General features: G+C 40.3%; 1 protein-coding gene across 1 annotated transcript in view; it reads left to right on the forward strand.

Moving 5' to 3' along the window:
- CRPPA (CDP-L-ribitol pyrophosphorylase A) overlaps window positions 1–16,022 on the forward strand; it is a 125,188-nt gene extending 109,166 nt beyond the window's left edge. The window contains exon 10 of the mRNA XM_061469227.1: window positions 12,378–16,022. Within this exon, the coding sequence (XP_061325211.1) occupies window positions 12,378–12,482 (105 nt within the window). The 3' untranslated portion in view covers window positions 12,483–16,022. The remainder of the gene's footprint in view (window positions 1–12,377) is intronic.
- The last annotated feature ends 3,698 nt before the right edge of the window (window positions 16,023–19,720 follow it).

The following is a 19,720-nucleotide window of genomic DNA, read 5'->3' on the forward strand; positions in this document are numbered from 1 at the left end:
AAGACTGCTTTGGAGCAGAAACAAGTCCATGTTCTGAGCAGAGGGATGTTGAGAACAATCAGAATTACTGCAAAATTAATGTATTAAAACGTCATATTGGTGTGAGAGACAAAGGGAATGCATCTTTGTCAATAACTTGTGTTGTAACTTGTTTTTCCCCTGTTGACTCCTCTCCTTTTACTCTCCAAGGAGAGATGTCACCACATGTCTTTGTAACTTTTTCTCTAATTTTGGTATGCTTTTTCATCAGTCTGGTAATTTTATTTTTGGAGGAAAGTATACTAGCTTTCCCTACACAAAAGTCTTGGAATTCTAAGCTACGTAGATTGTTTGCCTTCCAGGAGGATGTAGACCCTCAGCTGTAGATAGGAAGTCAGAGATGGGACATCAAACATCACACAGATGTGGTCAAAGAAATAGAATTTGAGTGATGAGATGAAAGTTGCAGGATGGACATTCAATTTTAAATGTTAATGTGTGATTCAAGGATGTTTTCAAATTTCAGTGTGCAACTTAAACATGTATTTTTTATGTTGTATACTCCAGTCAGTCCCTCCTCAACAGACTGATGTGATGATGCGACTTGAGAGGTACTTGCAAGCAAATAGCTAGATTTAATTAAGAGCATCAAATTAGGGAAATCTGTGATATCAGATGCTTACCAATAAGCTTCTAGACAGCCACTCACTGTGTCTCACTGCCCAAAACACTGGCATTTGAGTTACTTTAAAGCTGCTATTGAAATTTTGAGAGCAGTTGAAGAAGAGAAGGCTGTGTGGAAACCTCGTAGCAGCCTTCCAGTATTTGAAGGGGGCCTACAAGGATGCAGGAGAGGGACTCTTCATCAGGGACTTTAGTGATAGGACAGAGGGTAGTGACTTCAAACTTAAACAGGGAAGTTCAGTCTAGATATAAGGAAGAAGTTCTTTACTGTGAGGGTGGTGAGGCACTGGAACAGGTTGCCTAAAGAAGTGGTAAATGCTCCATCCCTGGCAGTGTTCAAGACTGGGTTGGACAGAGCCTTGGGCGACATGGTCTAGCGTGAGGCATCCCTGCCCATGGCTGGGGGGGGTTGGAGCTAGATGATCTTAAGTTTCCTTCTAACCCAAACCATTCTGTGATTCTTTGATTCTGTAAGAACAGTTACCTATTAGGGCTTCTGTAGCAAAGAAAGAGTTCAATGTTGAATTCCAGTCCCTGCAACTGTAAAGTAACTGGCTTGTAATACTGCTGTTACTTTGGTTTGTATTTATGTAACCAAGATTGGAACGTGGCCTTTACCCCACTGAACTGATACTATCATCCTAAAAATTTGGAAGCCACACGACTGGGATGTGAACAATAGCCCAGCACATGTGCACACATACTTTGCCCCTCGGAATCTCTTGTGTTTTGTTTATTTCTTTCCCCAAAGGAGAAGTTTTAATTTTGTTTTTTTGTAGGCTATACAGTTTTTCCTCTGAACCATCTCAAATAAATTATCTGTAATAAAGAGGAATTTTTCCAACCAGTTAGTTACTGCAGCCATGTGCTGGTATTTCAGATTATTCACAGTCCGTGGGAGTTGTATAATGACTATTTTAATGACTGAACAGAATACTTATATTGAAATGGATGAAAGCAAATCTCTCCTTACTTTGAAGAGCTGGATGTCTACTATGCATAATATTCCATATGATGTTAGCACCTATAGGAGGGGACAAACCTGTGTTCCATTGAAAGGATGGAAAAAATGCTTATGTTTTCTCTGCAGAGCTTTTCAGGATACTCCAGGAGGTTCCAATGCATCACTCATGCTTTCCAAAGACCTTCCCTTTTTGTGGCAGTCACTGAAAAGTAGCCCAGTCTTTCTCTACAACACTGATAACCACGAATTATATGTCACAAGTTACATGAAGCTGCTCTCATGGACATTTGTATGCAAAATTCTGTAGGCTGTGATGACTGAAGCTTTTCTTTTCTTGTACTACTTATTAGCAACTTAGATGTTTGCAAACTGCTATGTTCATTTTTTTCTTCAAAAGTACAACAAATCTATGTTGTCAAGAGAATATGTGACAGAAAGGAAACACCTCTAATATCAAAATCTACTGCCTTAAATTTACTGTAAAATATGTACTTTTTTGCTCATGCTAGAAGTTTATATGAAGAAGTGGTGTATTTTTTAATCTGTTCCCATTAGGAGATTTTGTCAGATCCTAAGTAAGGAAGGCACAGTGCTCCAGAGTTTGAGAAGCATTCAGATATGTGATACCTACCTACTTATAATTTTACGATTACACTGGTGACCCGATATCTCACTGGGTAAAAATGTCCTGGTTGGTTCTTTGAAGGTTTTTATTTTTTAACCTGCAGCATGATACAGTTTGCCTATCAGATAGAGCCTCTGGCATTGGTATCATCTCATGTGAGCTTTAGCAATAGCATGCTTTTTGTATTTTGAGGATGGAGACAGTCGCATACTTAATCTTTTACCTCTGTTGTTTCTCCTTCTCCCCTTGCTCCTAGCTTCCTCCTCCACCACTTCTCTCCATCTTCCCCACATACACATTTTTGCTTTCCTTCTTACTGCTGAATAGGGCTAAACCGGTAGTCATTGAGTGAAACTGAGCTTCAAAGTGCTGTATTTCTCAGCTTATAATAGAAAAGCAGATAAACTGTGTTGAACCGCTTTTGCTTTGCTACTAGTTCCATGTGTCAAGTGCATCCATAAGTTATCCATAACTGCTCCATCTTCGCTTGGTGCCTGGTGCACTGCAACAGCCCATAAATGATTTGACCGATTGGGGTGTTATGTTTTGCTGGAGGCCAGCACTACTTAACCTGTTTTTTTCTGTATGTGTGTGTGGTGGGTCTGCTATGTATTCCTGGCTGCCTACAAAACTTACCACTGCAGTCCATCAAGTTATTTATAGACTCACAGTGGAGCAGGCAGCAGAGTATCCACCACACATACATACCAAGGAAAATGCTATTAAATGCTGCTGCTGTGTAGAAGGCTCAAATCCCACTCCCATGTGAATTCGTTAGTGCTATGAGGCTGATCCAAATCTTTCTGAATCCAGAGGAAAGACTTGCCACAGCGTCACTTGACTGTAGTCCAGTATTAGATTTTCAACAGCTTGCAGTGCTGGTTGTCAGAGAAAAAGGGAAGTCTCTTGTACATCAGGAGCATTTCAGTCTTCCTATATTGGTAGCAAGATTTTTTCCATCCTCCTAAAAATCATTATAGAATCACAGAATAGTTAGGGTTGGAAAGGACCTTAAGATCATCTAGTTTCAACCCCCTGCCATGAGCAGGGACACCTCACACTAAACCAAGTCACCCAAGGATTTGTCCAACCTGACCTTGAGCACCACCAGGGATGGAGCATTCACAACTTCCTTGGGCAACATGTTCCAGTGCCTCACCACCCTTACAGTAAAGAACTTCTTCCTTATATCCAATCTAAACTTCCCCTGTTTAAGTTTTAACCCATTACCCCTTGTCCTGCAGCCCCTAATGAAGAGTCCCTCCCCAGCATCCTTACGCTATGTTTTACAAGGTTACCAGAGTGATGCCTCACAGGGCCTGTAGGTAGAGAACAGTAACATATATTAACATGCATACATGTCATATTATAGACTTACGTGGTAACATACTGTATTAGGAGACCACCTCTAAGAAACCTCAAACACATCATATACTTTTGCAGACAACTGCATCTATTAAATGGCTTATTCCTGCTAGTGTTTTTACACCAGTCCCATACAGGTGGCAGAACTGGCTGCTAGCTCAAGCAGTAGGTAGCTTGTTGAACAACTTAGAGGGAAAGATGGTTGACAGGCCGTTGTACTATCGCTACTGGTGTACTCCTGCCAAGAGCTTCGATCGGATAGTGGTAGGTGGTGAATGAAGACTCTTGCTTAAGCTGCAGTGATTAAATGTGCTGAAAATGCTCCTTATAACAAACTTCAGAGAATTTTTTGGCCCAGGAGTTTTTATTGATTGTTCAGTATGATCATGCTAACAACTTTTCTTACAGGGGGAAAAAAAATAAAGACTTGGAGAAGACAAGAACAAGGAAATATATAGCCTAGGCCTCCAAGTGACAGAGGCACAGTCACTGAGTTCATGTCTGTTCCAAACACCATTTGAGTATTTCACATCAAATGAACAAATTTTTGGAGGCAAAGTTAGAACAGAGTTCTCACATGCTTCCCAGATGTCTGGACTAGTGTCTAGACTGCAGTCTTGTCATCTCTCTGTTGTGATACGGTGGCTCTGCACAGAACGGGTATTCCTTCACAGGGATTTTAACCCCAATCCAAAAAAAGAGTAAACTGGGAGGTGGATTAAACACTTCAGACAAAGAAGGGAACTGAACCGTGGTCGCCTTCATGCTGCAGAACACAGAAATAATGGAGCTGATCTGAAACTGTCGATTTAGGGGAATTCTGTCTATTCAGTTCATACTAGAGAGAGGAATTAATCCTATTTGGGTTATTGTTTGTTTGTGGTGTTTTGTTGGGGTGTTTTCTAGCAAAAGGGTGATGTTTACCTTCAATTTTAAAGCTGTGAATCTAAGGTGAAAAGATACATGCAGTAACATTAGGGACATAATCCTTACAGGCTTACTTGTCTGTCCTCAGTGTCTGCGCCATCCTTGTAAATGTTGATGGCTCTCCGTTTTTTAATGAGGAGCTATAAGAGGCATGGTTCATCAGCGGTACAGGAGGGAGAGATGCAGTACAGTGTGAGATATTTATGTACAATTTACCAGGGTTTGCGTTGCTTGTGGAATTGATGTACAGCTGTTTAACTACAGGGAATTAATTAACTCAGATCTATCAGAGTTAGCTAAGGGGTCTGCTAGGCTCCATTAGAACAGTGACAGTTTGTTTCTTCCAGTGCCACTCATCAGTCCTCATTGCATCCCAAGTATCTAGATTTCTAAATTACTTCTGTTTTGAGGAGTATCCACTAACGAAGAGTTGATTGCATTTTCTTAGCTCAGGAAGGAAGCAGGGCTGTGTATACAGAGGTTCAATTATGAACCTGCTGGAGCAATTTTGAAGCCAGCTATCTATCTGAACGCAAATGCTACCTTAATTATTTATGTATTACTTGAAAGGAAACCTAAAAATATTCAGAGAAATAGTTTTCTTATCTTTTAGAATTATCTGCATAGCTATGTTCTTATTAAGATGAATTGCTGCATTGATATTATGTATGAGATGTCACTTATCAATGGATCCTTTGGCACATGCATTAAAAAATGTGATGTGGAAGCATTTTAAGAAGAAGGAGACTTCAGATTAATTGGTACTATTACAGAAATGGAGGTTGCTTTAATATGTAGATGCATGCCACTACTTATCTTGAGTAGGAAAAAAATGCCTCTTCATGAATGTAGCAGAGAATTCTTTATGGCAAGATTAAACACCAAACCATGTTATACGATTGATTTCTGGTAGTAGAAGAACCTCAGCCCCTCTTCAAATCATCTTTATAAATAAAAAATATAAATTGAAGAAGAACATGTCAAGTATTGAGGGTTTTGAGGGTAGATTTTATTGTTGTTTTTTGAGGCAGGATACTTTTGAGGCTGAGAGAGTTGGGCTTGTTCAGCCTGGAGGAGAGAAGGCTCTGGGGAGACTTCACAGAAGCCTTCTAGTGCCTAAAGGGGGCCTATAAGAAAGCTGAAGAGGGACTTTTTACAAAGGCATGTGGTGATAGGACAAGAGGGAATGGCTATAAGCTGAAAGAGGGTAGATTTAGATTAGACATTAGGAAGAAATTCTGTATTATAAAGGTGGTGAGACACTGGCACAGGTTGCCCAGAGAAGCTGTGGCTGCTTCATCCCTGGCAGTGTTCAAGGCCAGGTTGGATGAGGCTTTGAGCAATCTGGTCTACTGAAAGGCGTCCCTCCTCTGGCAGGGGTTTGGAATTAGGTGACTACTTCCAACCCAAACCATTTAGCGATTCTATGATGCTGTGATTCTCTACTTGGTTTCTCTGAGTGCAAATAAAACACTGTCAGTACGTGACATCAGGCAAGTTCTGGAGGCACCTGGTATAGCCTTAGTATAAATTGCAGGATCCTGTGGAGTTCTAAATTAACACCAGTCCCTCTTGTACTGCCAACATACTCTTTTGCAAGATAGTTGCCAGAACGCAGACTGTTTCAGCCTTTTTCCACTCATGCCTTGCGGTGTACCTAGTGTGCACCCAGGCCCACGCTGCGAAAGGGAGCAGTGGGCACGCAGTCCTTCTTCTGGATTTGGCCATTTTCCAAAAGGTGTCAGGAATGTGCAGTGCACCCCCAGTGCTGTCTTGCAGTGTGGTTCATTCCTCTCTTGTTCTCTGTTTGGGTGGGAAAGGTGACCATGGAGCAGTTAATCTTTTTAAATGGCTGTGTTTTATGTGGTGGCTTCATGGGATTTGTGCCTTATTCTGGGGTGGATTATCTGATGGTTGTTCTGTGCATTCCTGATGCGTTTGGGTAGGGCACAACTGTCATTTCCCAGTGATACTTCGCTTACATCTATACTGGTAAGTAAAATAGGCCAGGGATGGTTCTCCTTTCCTCAGGCTAAAAGTCACAGCATGCCTCATGTCCATATGGCTAAGTTCTTGTTTCCCAAAAGAGGGTGGCCTCATTCAGCCTGTCGAGTGGGAGCAGTCCCTGGCCTGTGCTGTCTCATGAACCATGCCCAGCCATTGTCTGGGAACATGTTAGCTGGCAGGAGTCAAAACTGTGCCAGGGAGCGGGCTTACAATAGAATAGCAAGGGCAGGGGCATGCCAGCACATGCCCTGGCCCTCCTTCCATTCCTGGTACAAATGTAGCTGTATCAATACTGCTGTTCCCTGAGTTTAGCAGCATCTTTAAATCAGGTTTTCTGTCAGCCATATAATACGGGTTAACATTACAGTTCTATTCATTTTTAAAAACAGTATTAAATGGAAAGTCAAATAATATTACCGCAAAACAGAGTCCAAATAATGGAACACAGCTGGTTTGTTCTTTTGAAGGGATGCAGTAGAAAGCAGAGGTAATACCTGCAGAGGTTTTATTTTTTGAGCTAAAGAGGGTAGTGTTTGTTTTTCAAGCTGTGCTTAAACTAAACTAGTACATATGTAAATTGAAATGCATGTATGTGAAATGCCAGCTGGGGGGGCGAATCCTAACCAGATTGAAGCAAGGAAATGAATCGTTAGGGGAATGTCAGTAAATATTCAGATATCCTCATAGTTCCTTAAACAAATGCACGTTTGTAAAATATCAGATTGCATATTCCAAACACAACTCTAACTCTGTCCCTGTATCCATTCCCAGTCTTATTCTGCAAACCAGAAAACCCCTACAGTCAATAACTCTACATCAAATAAATTCTGAGTATGAGTTACAACCATCACACAATATGGTTATGTTGGAATATTTTTACTATTTAATAACAGACAAAGTGGATATTTTATTTTGGAATCAAAGTGCTGTTATGTAGATTTATGGTTTATAAGGTTGGCAGTGTTTCTGAGTATTTTCTTTACCAAAGTACATAAATATAAAGTGGTAAAAGTTTTGTTTTTAGCTTATAAATGTAGTTAATCATCTGTTCAAACAGTAAAAAATTCTATTTATTAATGGCCAAGCAATGGTTAGGGGGTTTTGCTTTTTCTTTTTACAAGACACTCATTTAAGTCAACTGGATGAAATGAATAGACAGTGAATATCCCAATGGTTTAGAGGGGGATCATGGCACACCACTTGATCATGTGGAACTTCAGGCATTAATCCACTAAAGTCATTACTGCCTCTGAGTCTTACTTAAAGGTCACAGTCTTTTTAAAGGACTTAGCTGGTGAGCAGGGGAACTCTTGGTGTTTGATGCCTCCCGTGTGTGAACAGGTGTGAGCTCCCTGCCTGCCATGTTCAGGTATGTTCCCCGCTTGGAATCTGCAGCACTGAACAGTGGGTGGGCAGTAACGTGCAAGAGCTCTTGTGGGCTACAGGAGGATTTCTATTCATCGTTCTTTTCTTACATCCTCGTTTTTATCATGGTTACAGTATATGCAAACATGTCAGGCAATTAGGCATGTGAAGACCTGGCTCTGTGTGATTATTTGACTTCCTGCAACTAATAATGAGATTTTTGAAAGATTTAGTGCTATGCCATTGAATAAAAAAGAGGATCGGAGGCCTGTATGTGCAGTGGGGTTAGGTGTGGTAGATGAAATTTGTCCTGGCATTCTTACTGAAGCCTTCCTGTAGGCACTATCCGCTGCAGTCGGCACTGTTGCCAGAAATAACATTGCAGTGTCAGAAACATGGGTGTTTTAAGGGTATAGCCGGGGGACTTAAGTGTTCACTTATTTAACTTCAAATTAATAAAGACCCACAAGATTCTTTTTCTTTCCCACATTGTTGTCATTTTAATTCTTTTTAATATCCTTCATAAATACTGCTGGCATCCAAATAACATATAACTACTTAGGAAAAAGCTTAAGTATCATTGTGGCACATTGAAAATACCCCCTCACATGTACAGTAACAGCCTAAAATGAAATAAATTCCCTGCAGGATTGAGAGGAGAGGAAAGAATCCTTAAGATACAACTTAACCGTCATGTCAGTCAACATTATGCCCCCACTTTGAACAACATGTTCTCTTTCAGTTGTTAGAATTTCTTTTTCTGTTCTCTTTTTTTTTTTTTTTATGATAATATGGACTAGGAATGATTTAGAACAAAAGTTCTAAATTATGCACAGGCTATTCCCATTGAATACTGCAGTAATGATTCTCAAAAAGTTATACGATGATTCTGAAATTCCTGGAAGAGTCCAGTTCTTCACGTAATTTACTACCTCTTTCCAGTAAGACTGCAACTGTGAGAATAAGGCCAGTTGAAATCAGCACACACTTGACCTCTGTGGCACTAACTTCTTCTGCACTCAGAGGCTGGCTCATAGGCCCAGGCACTGGACACTGTTCAAAGAATAGGTGACCCTGAGATCAGACTGAGACAGCATTACTGGGAAGGAACAACAGGATAAATTAAAAACTAGTAACCCCAATGATAAGTACTTCAAAGGACTGCCCTGTTGAAAGCTTCAGTACATGCTGCATGATGTCATTTAACCATCAACTGTAACTGCATAGAATTAAGACTATCGTCTTTTCTATTACATTTGTTGTCTTTAATGAGATAATGCATATTCACTTAAAGATACACTCCTGCTTATTTCTAAAAAACAGACTCACAGGGGCTAATCCTTACATTCATTGTTCCTGCCATTGTACTGATTGAGTCTCAAAAAGACAGGAACCATTAGGTTTCCCAAATAGTTATAGTATTAATAATCAGACTAGTAGAAATGAAGTAATTGTAAAACTTGCAAAGACATTTTAGTTTGTGCAGGTTACTTTTTACGTTTCTCTTTTTGAACAAACCGCAATTCACCACTCAATGTCAGTGTGCTTTAGACCACTTCTGTGTGCAGGTTTCTGTACGCATTGCCTGTGTTACAAATAGTACTCATAATCTTTTACATGTCTTTTCTTCAGAACATGGAAATTAACACAGCAGCATTAGGTTTAGCTTTAGAAAAAGCTTTTTTCAGTCTAAAGGTATCTTATGGTGTCACTTTCAATCTCTCCTGTGAAAGTTAAATTTCTTTCTCTTGCTTCCTTTTATGCTGAAGAACTTAAATAATTTATTAGTGCAAAGGAATGTGTGCTGAATTCAGTAACCAAAAGAGGATGTGGAAAGATTTATTGGGAGAAACATTAAGAGCATTCCTGGCCAGGTGTATTTTATTTCTTTTTCTGTGAAATGGGGGGAAAAAAATATACACCTCCAGGCAACATTAGATATGGCTGGAAGCCCATTTGGAAAGTAGTGTCTGTAACTGGGAAGTGTTTCCTGAGAGAAACTGGACCAAAAGCGGTGAGGACACAAAGAGATTGGCATTGCTGAACAGCAAATGTGCGCCAGAGCTTGAAAGCGACTGCAGCGTTTGCCTTCCAAGTGGGTGTTTGCATGTGACTTCCGCTCTCCTTGTACCTTACACAGCAGCGTATACCCATGGGAAACGAGGAGCGAAACTTCTGCCAAACTGGAGCAGTGGATTCTTGAGTTCCTCTTTGCATCCTCGGTCTGTGACAAAAGGTTCTGAGGGAGCAGGACCTGAGTACATACACTTGTGCACTCCTTGCTTAGCAGAAGGAAGTGTCACTTTGTGAGCAGCAAGACACAGCTGGGGTGAACGTCTTTAGGACATTTTTTCAAACACTGATAAGTATTTTTACTGCATAATAGAAAAATATATTACATGAATTTGTGGAGAGTGTAATCTTTTGGGGAGTTACAAACAGTGACACCTTAATTATTTGATAATTTTTATGACAAAATTCTATTGAAATACAAATATAATTTATCCAGGACTTATAAAGGAATGCAGTATAAACTATAAATTTCTAATTCTATCCTCTTACCTCTCTGGCACATTTCCTGTGATTTACATACAGCTCAAAGTTAATAAGAGCATTATAGAATCACAGAACAGTTTGGGTTGAAGGGGACCTTTAAAGGTCCTTTAGTCCAATCCCCTGCAAGGAGCAGGGACATCTTTAACTAGATCAGGTTGCTCAGAGCCCCGTCAACTTGACCTTGAATGTTTCCAGGGATGGCACATCCACCACCTCTCTGGGCAACCTGTTCCAATGTCTCACTACCGTAATTGTAAAACATTTCTTCTTTATATCTAATCTGAATTTCCCCTCTTTTTGTTTAAAACCATTACCCCTCGTCCTATCACAGCAGGCCTTGCTAAAAAGTCTCTCACTGTCTTTCTTATAGGCCCTCTTTAAGCACTGAAGGGCTGCAGTAAGGTCTCCCCAGAGTCCTCTGTTTTCCAGGCTGAACAAGCCCAACTCTCTCAGCCTTTCCTCATGGGAGAGGTGATCCAGCCCTCTGATCATTTCCTCTGGCTGTGCTTCAACACAGAGTGTTCCAGGGACACTTTTCCCTTTCAGTTTTAACTTCAACCCCAACTTCTTAGTCTTCAGCCCCCCTCTATGTTAGCTGAATAGGCGGGCCTCCTCATGAATAGCCTTACTTCTTAAAAAAGCAGTTTTAAAAGTTTTGAATTTGTATAAGTTGTTGAAACCATTTCCTCTTTCTTCATTACTCCAAGTTTATTAAACATCCTATACAAATTCTTCCTTGATGCAGCATCTTAGAAAAAATAGTGGTGAAAAATATAGGCTCAAACGGCTCCATCCTTCTGCCCGAGGCAGGAAGCTGTACCTGCACCCCGTTTTACGTGTAAACAGGTCGCATGTTACAGGACCCTAATGATGAGTTTCCTTCATCTGTCCAATAATCTGTTCCATTGTATACCAGTCCCTACTGTTAAAACAACTCTCCTGACTTCTTATTGCCCGTTTTAAGTTCTGTTAAGTCTATTGCTTCCAGTTCTACTCATTGTGGAGAACAGTGCTTGCTTTCTCTTTGTAGCTGCCCTTCTGTATTTGAAAATCTTCTAGATTCTCTCCACAATTCTGTAGACCTTTCTTTTCCTCTGTTGCTTCACAGAAATTGTTCTCTCCTATTTCCTTCTCTGGCGATGTGTCCTTGCCTGGCTACACCTATTGCTATTTTCCCAGTGTGCAAATGAAAACATTACTGGTCACAAGAGGCCAGTCTTTTATAGTCGGTGCAATTAGGAAAACTTGGCAGTTTGACAAAGGGCTCTTTCAAATGTGAGTTGGAGTGCTCAGTTAGCAGCACAGAATCAGTCTCATTTTATTACTTCCTGTGTTGGTCTCTATACTTGCCTATCAAAACCAGACTACTCTTTGAAGTTATTTGATACAAAGATCAGTCTACACTACTGAAGTCCCAGTGCTTAAATGTCTGTCTGAGTTTAAGTAGTTTGTAGACTTCAGAGAGGATTCAGTAGGTGCTTGAAGTTACAGGTCTTTAGCTATGTTACCGAATTAAATCCATTTTGTTCCAATGTTTTCAAACCCAAAATTTTTTTACTACTTTTTAGATCTTACAAATCAGTTAGGAAGGAAGTGACAGAATCAAGCTTCTGTTCTGGAGGTCTCTGGATAGATGGCATTAGTTCTAGCAGTTAAAATACATTCCTTAAAACATAATTTTGCTTGTTAAATCATCATGGAGACTGGAAAATGGATATTACTATGGAATTGTGTTTCCTTAAAATGTAAGTTTTAGAAGTTCTTCTTCTAATAAGTACAAATTTTGGTTTGTTTTTTTTTTTTTAACAATGGTAATTTTGCATACTTGAAAACTAATTTTAAATATTTACCTTTTCCATTTTTGTAATCGTATTGTTTTCCCTGCTCCCTTTTTTCTTTCCCTAGGACTGTTTGCTGCTTCAGGAGACAGTAAATTCTGCTGCTGCTCTTATCCTGGCATTAATAATGGACAGAAACCCAGAGCTGATTGGCCAGCTGTTGGTAGCATAAGACCATAAATCTTGTGTAGCTTTTGGAAATGTTTCTTTTTCCTCATCCATTCACCAAAGGTCTTGAATCGTTTTACCCTTTGATGAAAACTCTGGATTTATGACATTTGCTATTAAGATCTTTTTACAATGTATTTTTGATACTTAAAATGCAAGTCCGATATTATGTATAAAGTGTAAAATGGTATACAAATAATTCTGAGATACACTGGGTACTTACTGTGAGGAATGGTACTGAATGTTTTTGTGAGGTAAATGTTCCATCCCTGGTGGTGTTCAAGGCCAGGCTGGATGAAGTCTTGGGTGACAAGGTCTAGTGTGAGGTGTCGCTGCCCATGGCAGAGGGATTGGAACTAGATGATCTTAAGGTCTTTTCCAACCCTAACCATTCTGTCATTCTATATGATCATTTAAAAATGTGTACTGGTGACACCAAAGCATTCATGCAGAATTGTCTTTAACCCATGTATGTGTGTTGTACTCTAGGACTGCATGAATTAAATTTAAGATAAAATAATCCCAAAGCACAGCTCATCTTCTTTATGTTAAATTATTTTAAATTTGCTTCTGTATCTATTAGTGACTGTAGAGTTCATTATGTAGTGTAGCCTTCCTGACATCCACAGAAATGATATTGCAAGAAGTATTTGAAGGGGCACGTCCCCGTCCTCCATGGAATGAAGGTAACCTCCAAACAAAGAAAAGATACGCATGGGAACAGCAAGGTGCTAACCCCTAGTTTTGCAGATGCAGTATTCTCTGGCTGTGGCGCTCCTTACTGCTACACTTCTCCCGGTAGCCTTGTGCCATCATTCAGAACTAGCTTCAGTGAGTACTGTATTACGTATACCCTTTGTGTTTGCACGTGTATGTATGTGTATGCATGTATATGTGTGTGCGTGCTTAAAGGAAAAGGGTTAAGACTGAAAAAAAGTTTCAGAACCCCCTCTGTAGGTAATGGAGAAATAAGAAGGTTCTGTTAGCTTATCCACAAGAATACAATTTTCCTCTCTCGCTTGTTAGCATGTGTGTGTACTAAGTACTGGTGAAGAGAACTAAGTGTGATGAGTTCAGGTATGTGCTATTGACATACAAGTGTGGAAAGTTGGGACAGGAAGGTCAAATGTTGAATGGTCATTTCATGGAGTATCTCCAGGTATCACAATCACTAATAGCAATACAAGAAGTGGACAGTCCCTGAAAACACCTGGCACTCCCTATGCATCAGACTCAGGGATTCCAGCTTTCCTTCAACTTGTGAAGAGGCTAGGTTAGTGTCTTGTACCTGTCATGACTGGAGTAAGGTCTAAATAATATCCCCACCAGATGCATCCAGTGTGTCCCCCATTAAGGCTGTCCTGAGCAAGAGCACTGTTGGTTCAGCAATTTTCCCTGTGAAACCAGCATTCCTCCCCTTACTCCCACAATCTTCCACACCCTCTGGTGCTCAGACAAAACTTAGAATAGCATGGTCTGTGTTTGGTCCCCTTCCCCTGAGTATATCTCAATTTTTAATCCCTTTTAGAAGCTGATGTTGATCCCAAACTTCCTTTACTGCACAATAAAAAGTTGTTAGCTGACTGTTCTGTATCCCATTTTCTTCCACACACAAGTCATCCTAAGACAACCAACAAAGTTCTCTTGCATCATCTGCTTTCTTCTTTGCTTCACTTTTCTCCCTACTTTGATTAATAATCTGTCCTTTTCTGACATTGTACAACGTAAGCATTCATATTAGCTCACTGTATACAACAGGCATATTTTATTCATATATATATTCATATATGCATAGTATGCAAATAAATGAAGAACTAAAGAATTTATTATTGATATTCATAATTTAGCAGGACAGCTTTCACAAATAATTTCCTTAATTCTCTTTTACATTAATAAATTTGATGAAGGAATTTGTCTCACAGGCTTTTAAAAGACACAATGAGAGATATCTCTTTGTAGTTTGTGATTCCTCTTCACTTGAAGATTAGAATACTTACAATCTGTGATATGTTTTTCTCAAATAAGAAGCAATTCAATTTAGAAAATTCTTGATGTTTTCCACTCTAATTTATAATTGTGGTACTTCCTTAGCATTGGTGTGTAAATTGTCATATGCTTAAACAGAACCTTTTACTTTGTGGGGTTGTTTTACTTACCTCATTCTTTTAGAACGATTTCAATCCAATTTGAAAAGTTACTGTAATGAACTGCTGTAATGGGAAATTGTATTATGGTTGTTTATGGACTTATTTTAACAAGAGAACAGATAATGCACAACAGAAAGTAAGTTATCAAACATACTTAGTACTAATCTGAAATGGGAGATAATGAGCTTTATTAATGTAGTGTTAATCCTTGTGTTACTTTTTTTAAAATCTGTAACTATCTTTTTAAATAATGTACAAACATTGAGAAACCCATTTTGCTGGAAGCAAATACACCAACAGAGCCACTAAACTAGATCACGAAATACTAGAACTGCGGTAGGAAAAAAAAGAAACTGGACTGCGATTAATGCTATTGTGTATCCAAACCAAATTTAAATGGTCTTTGGGATGATTGTTAATACTTACAATGGGAATAAAGATATAAAATGAAATTAAGAAACGGGTTGATTGCTTTTTGTCTGTGCATAGTTTCTCACAAATAGCAATATACATGAGAAGCTTGGCAGTCTTTTGTATACACATGCTGTTTTGAATTTAACTAGTGAATCAGTCACCACCCATATTGCTTTGAACATTTGAACAGAGATAACACAGAGTAAATAAAAGCTCAGACTCTGCCAGCCTTGCTTACCTTACTCCTCAAGCACTCTGATTAGTATTCCTTGGGTAGTGTTCATCATAAAAGAGAATACAGAATATGGCCCTAGAAATCCTTTTCATAACTGCAGAGTTGAGTGAATTAGATTTGTATATTGAAACTAACCCACTTCATGCAAAAATCTCAAAACTAAAGTCCTTCATTTGTCTTAGATCAGTAGACAGAAGAACTTCTAGTTACAATCTTTTTTTCTTCAGCTTTCCAGGCTACCTAACTTAAACAAGATGGCTTGATAGCCCTCTAAAAAGGCTGAATGAAAAGGATAGAAGATGGTGAAATTAAAACCAAAACTGACCCACCCCAAAAACAAACCAAAGAGCAAAGAGAAACAAAGCGAGTTGTTACACTATTGAAATCTGTACCATAACTCCAGTTGACTTTAAAATATCACAATGAAGCTTTTAGCTCATCTTGATAACTAATGCAGGCTACAAAACAGAAAGTGCCTCTGGATGTGTTGAAGCTTTTGGTGCATTCAGATATGTATTTCTAGGTGATGCCAGAGCTTCATCAGCCCCGCAAGTGGTGTTTTAGGAGCCATCTAACCAGAAGCTTCCAAAGTCTCATAAGATTCTCCATTACTGCTTAGCACTTTCTGAGCTACTTTTCCTGTCTTGGAGGTCTCGTCACCAGAAAAGGGTCATAGTTCGTTTGCTCTATTCTCCCTGTCTTGGACACTTACTACTGGTCACTGCTTTTTGTTCATGATTTACCTTTGCAGAAAAGCACATTTACTTCTGGATATGCAAAAGCCTTTTTACCTCATGTCTCCTTCTTCTTCATCCACAATTTTAATCTGACAAATGCTAGTTCATCTTAAAAGCATCCACCAACACGTGCAGACAGTGCATGCTCCCTTTTGTTCCTGTTAAGATATTCCTGGATGAGCCAGAATTCTGGGCAAGAGCTACCCAGTGCAACTGACCCAATGCTTCTGACATAAAAATGGCTGATAGTTGTAAAAACTATGTTATGGGATGAATCGAGCCCTTCACAGTATTAGTAGTGCCTCAACCTTATGTTTTTTAAGACTTCTGATTATTCTTTCTGATCCATATGACAGATGCATTAGTCTTATTCTTGCCTGACTGGGGAAAAAATAAAGAAGTATTTAGTTATTAGATTGATTAATGCAGATGCAAAGATTAGTAGTTGATTTTTCTCTTTGTGTAGGTAGTGAAAGAATGGTATTCAGAGGAATTTCCTCTTGTTTGTTTCAAAGACCACTTATTAAAAACACAGATAATTCTCACTGAAACAGGGAGAGCTGCTGAGACTTGTAAAAAGAATAATGTCTTTAAGGGTTCCCATTGGTAATGTCTGTTATGAAATATTAAGATATAAATATATATCTTTATCTTACAGAAATACATAGTTGTGATATGGAAGGACATTTAACTATACATTATTTAAAGCTAATCTTGATGAGCTGCATTCTGAGAAACTAAGGAACTGTTTTCATTATCTCTGCCCCACTCAGTCAATCCAATCTTTTGCACCCGGTTTTGGGTAAGTTGTAATGGCCCCCAGCTTGAGGACAGATGCCCCACTCTGGGTGCCTGCCATGAAATACCAAGGCAAAGTATCAAAATGGTTTCAAATCTTTGTGCTCCCAGTGCCTGCACTTTCAACGTCAGACTAGTACGTCTTTACAATGTCTGTCTCGCTCAGCCCATTCCTCAGCCTGGTGATTTACCACAATGCAGTTTGTCTTGTGCTTCTGGCAAGCACCGGGGGAAAGTAGCAGCCACTGACAGTGCATTTTTCCCAGTGTTAGTAGGTTTTGATTGACAGGGCTATAAAGCACTTGTGGAATATACATTTTCCTTGGTTATTTCTTCCAGGAATACTCAATTAGTTTTCAGATCTGAAAAACAATTTCAGCACCTGTGCTAAGGAAACAGTCCCAACCGTGAAAATGTGTTTATGACAGAAAACACTCGGCTTGCATACACCAACCAAAGTGCCATTTCTTAATATATATTTATTCCCAAGTTAGTTAAGTAGGCTTTTCAATCTTTAGATTGAAACAGATCTCATCCTTCATCCTCTCTCAGAAACTGAAATAACTCAGTTAAAATGACACAACACTGAATTATAACACAGTTACAAAGATAAATGAGAGAGTAGAAGACTTGGACAAGGAAAAAGTGAGGTGAATTTAAATAAGATGGAGAAGCAAGGAGGCAAGAGAGAATACACCAGAGCTTCTCCAGATGGCAAAATCTGCAGGGGAGGCTCCTTGGCTGGCATCCATGCTATGGGCTGTGGGCAAGAAAGCCTCCCCAGGCACAGTAGCACCTGAGATGGCAACTCAATGAGGCATTTCTCTATTCAGCAGCCATTCTAGATAATTGCCTCCCTTGGATAGGTACTTGTTTCTGCATTATGTACTTCTGCATCTCTTTCATTATTTTCCTCCTTCCTTTTGTTTCCTTGCCTCAGACTGGCCCTGTCACTTCAAATTTCACATTTCCTTTCCATTTCAGCCATTCCTATCTTCTCCTGTGCACTTCTCCAATCCTTTCCCCTACTTCTGTTACTTGTTCTTTCCCTATTTGTTGCTCTCTTTTCATTCCTCCCAGCCCACCATCGTTGAAGGAGACGATTCCCCTCCCCTCCCTTCCACTGCAAGCCAGGCCGTGGTCTGGCATCAGAAACCCTTCCTCGCTCCTGGATTGAGAACTGAGGCATTTGGGCTTTGGCACCTCCGCGCTGCTCACAGCTGGGACTGACAACAGATGTCACTTCCGCTGCCAGCTGCAGGCAGATGAGCAGCAGCTGCCCGGAGGGACAGACCTTCTGCATGGCAGCTGGGCTGACACTCAATGCCTCTTACTAGCTGGAGTCAAGCTGCAAGCAGAGCAGTCCCGCTGGAGGGGGAATGATCTGCTCCAAGGTCAGGACTTCCCCTCCCCTGCTTCAGTAGCTGGACTTGGATTTGTGAAGTCCCCACCTAGTCAAGGAGCCAGATTTGCAAATCCATCTGAATGGCAGCAACAACAAAAAGGAAAAGAAGCCAAGTCCAGGTACAGCTTGCAGCCCTGGTGACTGGAAAAAGTGTGTTTTCACTTACCAACCAGTGGCTTTGCCAGGAGTTGCTCAGAGACAAAAGCAGAGGAACCCCATGATGCTGTCTTAAGCAGTTCCTTTCCACAGCAGAGGCACAGCCTGATTGAAGCCCCATTGAAGTCAAGGGGACTGAAAGTTCCTTGCAGTGCACTCAAGAATGCGTGGCATCTCCTCCCTCCAGCCATCTTCAGCTAACTCACACATAACTGTGCTGGTTATGCTGGGGTTTTATTACAATTATTATTATTATTGTGCTGCAGTTTTAATGTGTATTTATGCTGTGCTGAACTCCCTTGCCATTTGGTGGGGGAAACATTATGGTCTTGATTAATGCCAACTATATTCTGGAGTTTAGTTGTGACTAAAGCTTAAGCACAGGCCTATGGCACATGGGGCTAGTGGGCACTTCCGTCTAAAGCGCTGTTCAGAGTTTAAAGTCTCTGAAGGCTCACTCCAAATGCAGTGACAGGACAATAGGCCTAAAAAGATGGTTTTGTGCATGGTTTAAGCTAGCCTGCAGGACTGGAGAAACCCTTGGCCTCTTCTGGACACTGTTTTGTCCCTCTCTCCTGCTAGCACTGAGAGTTGTGCTGCTGTGTACCAGGTCAGTTGAGGAAGCTGAAAAACTTGATCTTGCTGGAAACTAGCCCTGCAAGAAGTGATTAGCTTTCACCAGTCACCAGGCGGGACAACTTCGGGGAAGGATGTACGCCAGGATTCCTGTTGCAAAGGGATGTTCTAGAGACATAAAGGTCTTCAGCCATGCAAGCATGGATCAGCCTAAACTGCCTCTCGGCTGCACTGTGGGCCACTAGATTTGTAACTTTGCAGCCTTGGATGCTGCCTATGTTGAGGGCAAGCTGACTATTTGTTGTTCTAATACTGTTATGCCCCTTCTGCAGACAAGGGTGTATGTGTAGGTGAAGCAAGAGAGGGTCAGTACAGTATATGGCCCCTCTGTTGTGCTGTCATGTGCAGCCTTTGTAAGCAGTGAAGTAAACCCTGGTTGTGTGTTGTGACATGCAAGCCTCTCTGAAAATGATACATCTGAAAATGCTAAGAGGTGAACTGCATTCCAGACTGGTAGGTCAGGATAAGTAAAGGAAGGAAGGAAACGAGGTGTCTCTCACCCCTTCTGGGAGTGGCTGCTTGCAGCAGATCAAAGAAGTATTCCTATTTCAAGAAAAGCTGCAAAATGCCTTGAGTGCTCAGCACAAAAGGCATATTACTTCTTGGGTTTGGGGTTTGTTCTTATTATTTAAAGCAACTGGCTTCACTGACTTTGTATTTATTTAATCCTGCTTTCCATTGTGCACCTTTATGTAGGCAGCTCTAGAGAAATGG

Source organism: Pezoporus flaviventris, unplaced genomic scaffold (assembly GCF_033815535.1).
Source record: "Pezoporus flaviventris isolate CSIRO_AGI_PZ_B2104156 unplaced genomic scaffold, CSIRO_AGI_Pfla_v1 ptg000055l, whole genome shotgun sequence".
Taxonomy (NCBI): domain Eukaryota; kingdom Metazoa; phylum Chordata; class Aves; order Psittaciformes; family Psittacidae; genus Pezoporus; species Pezoporus flaviventris.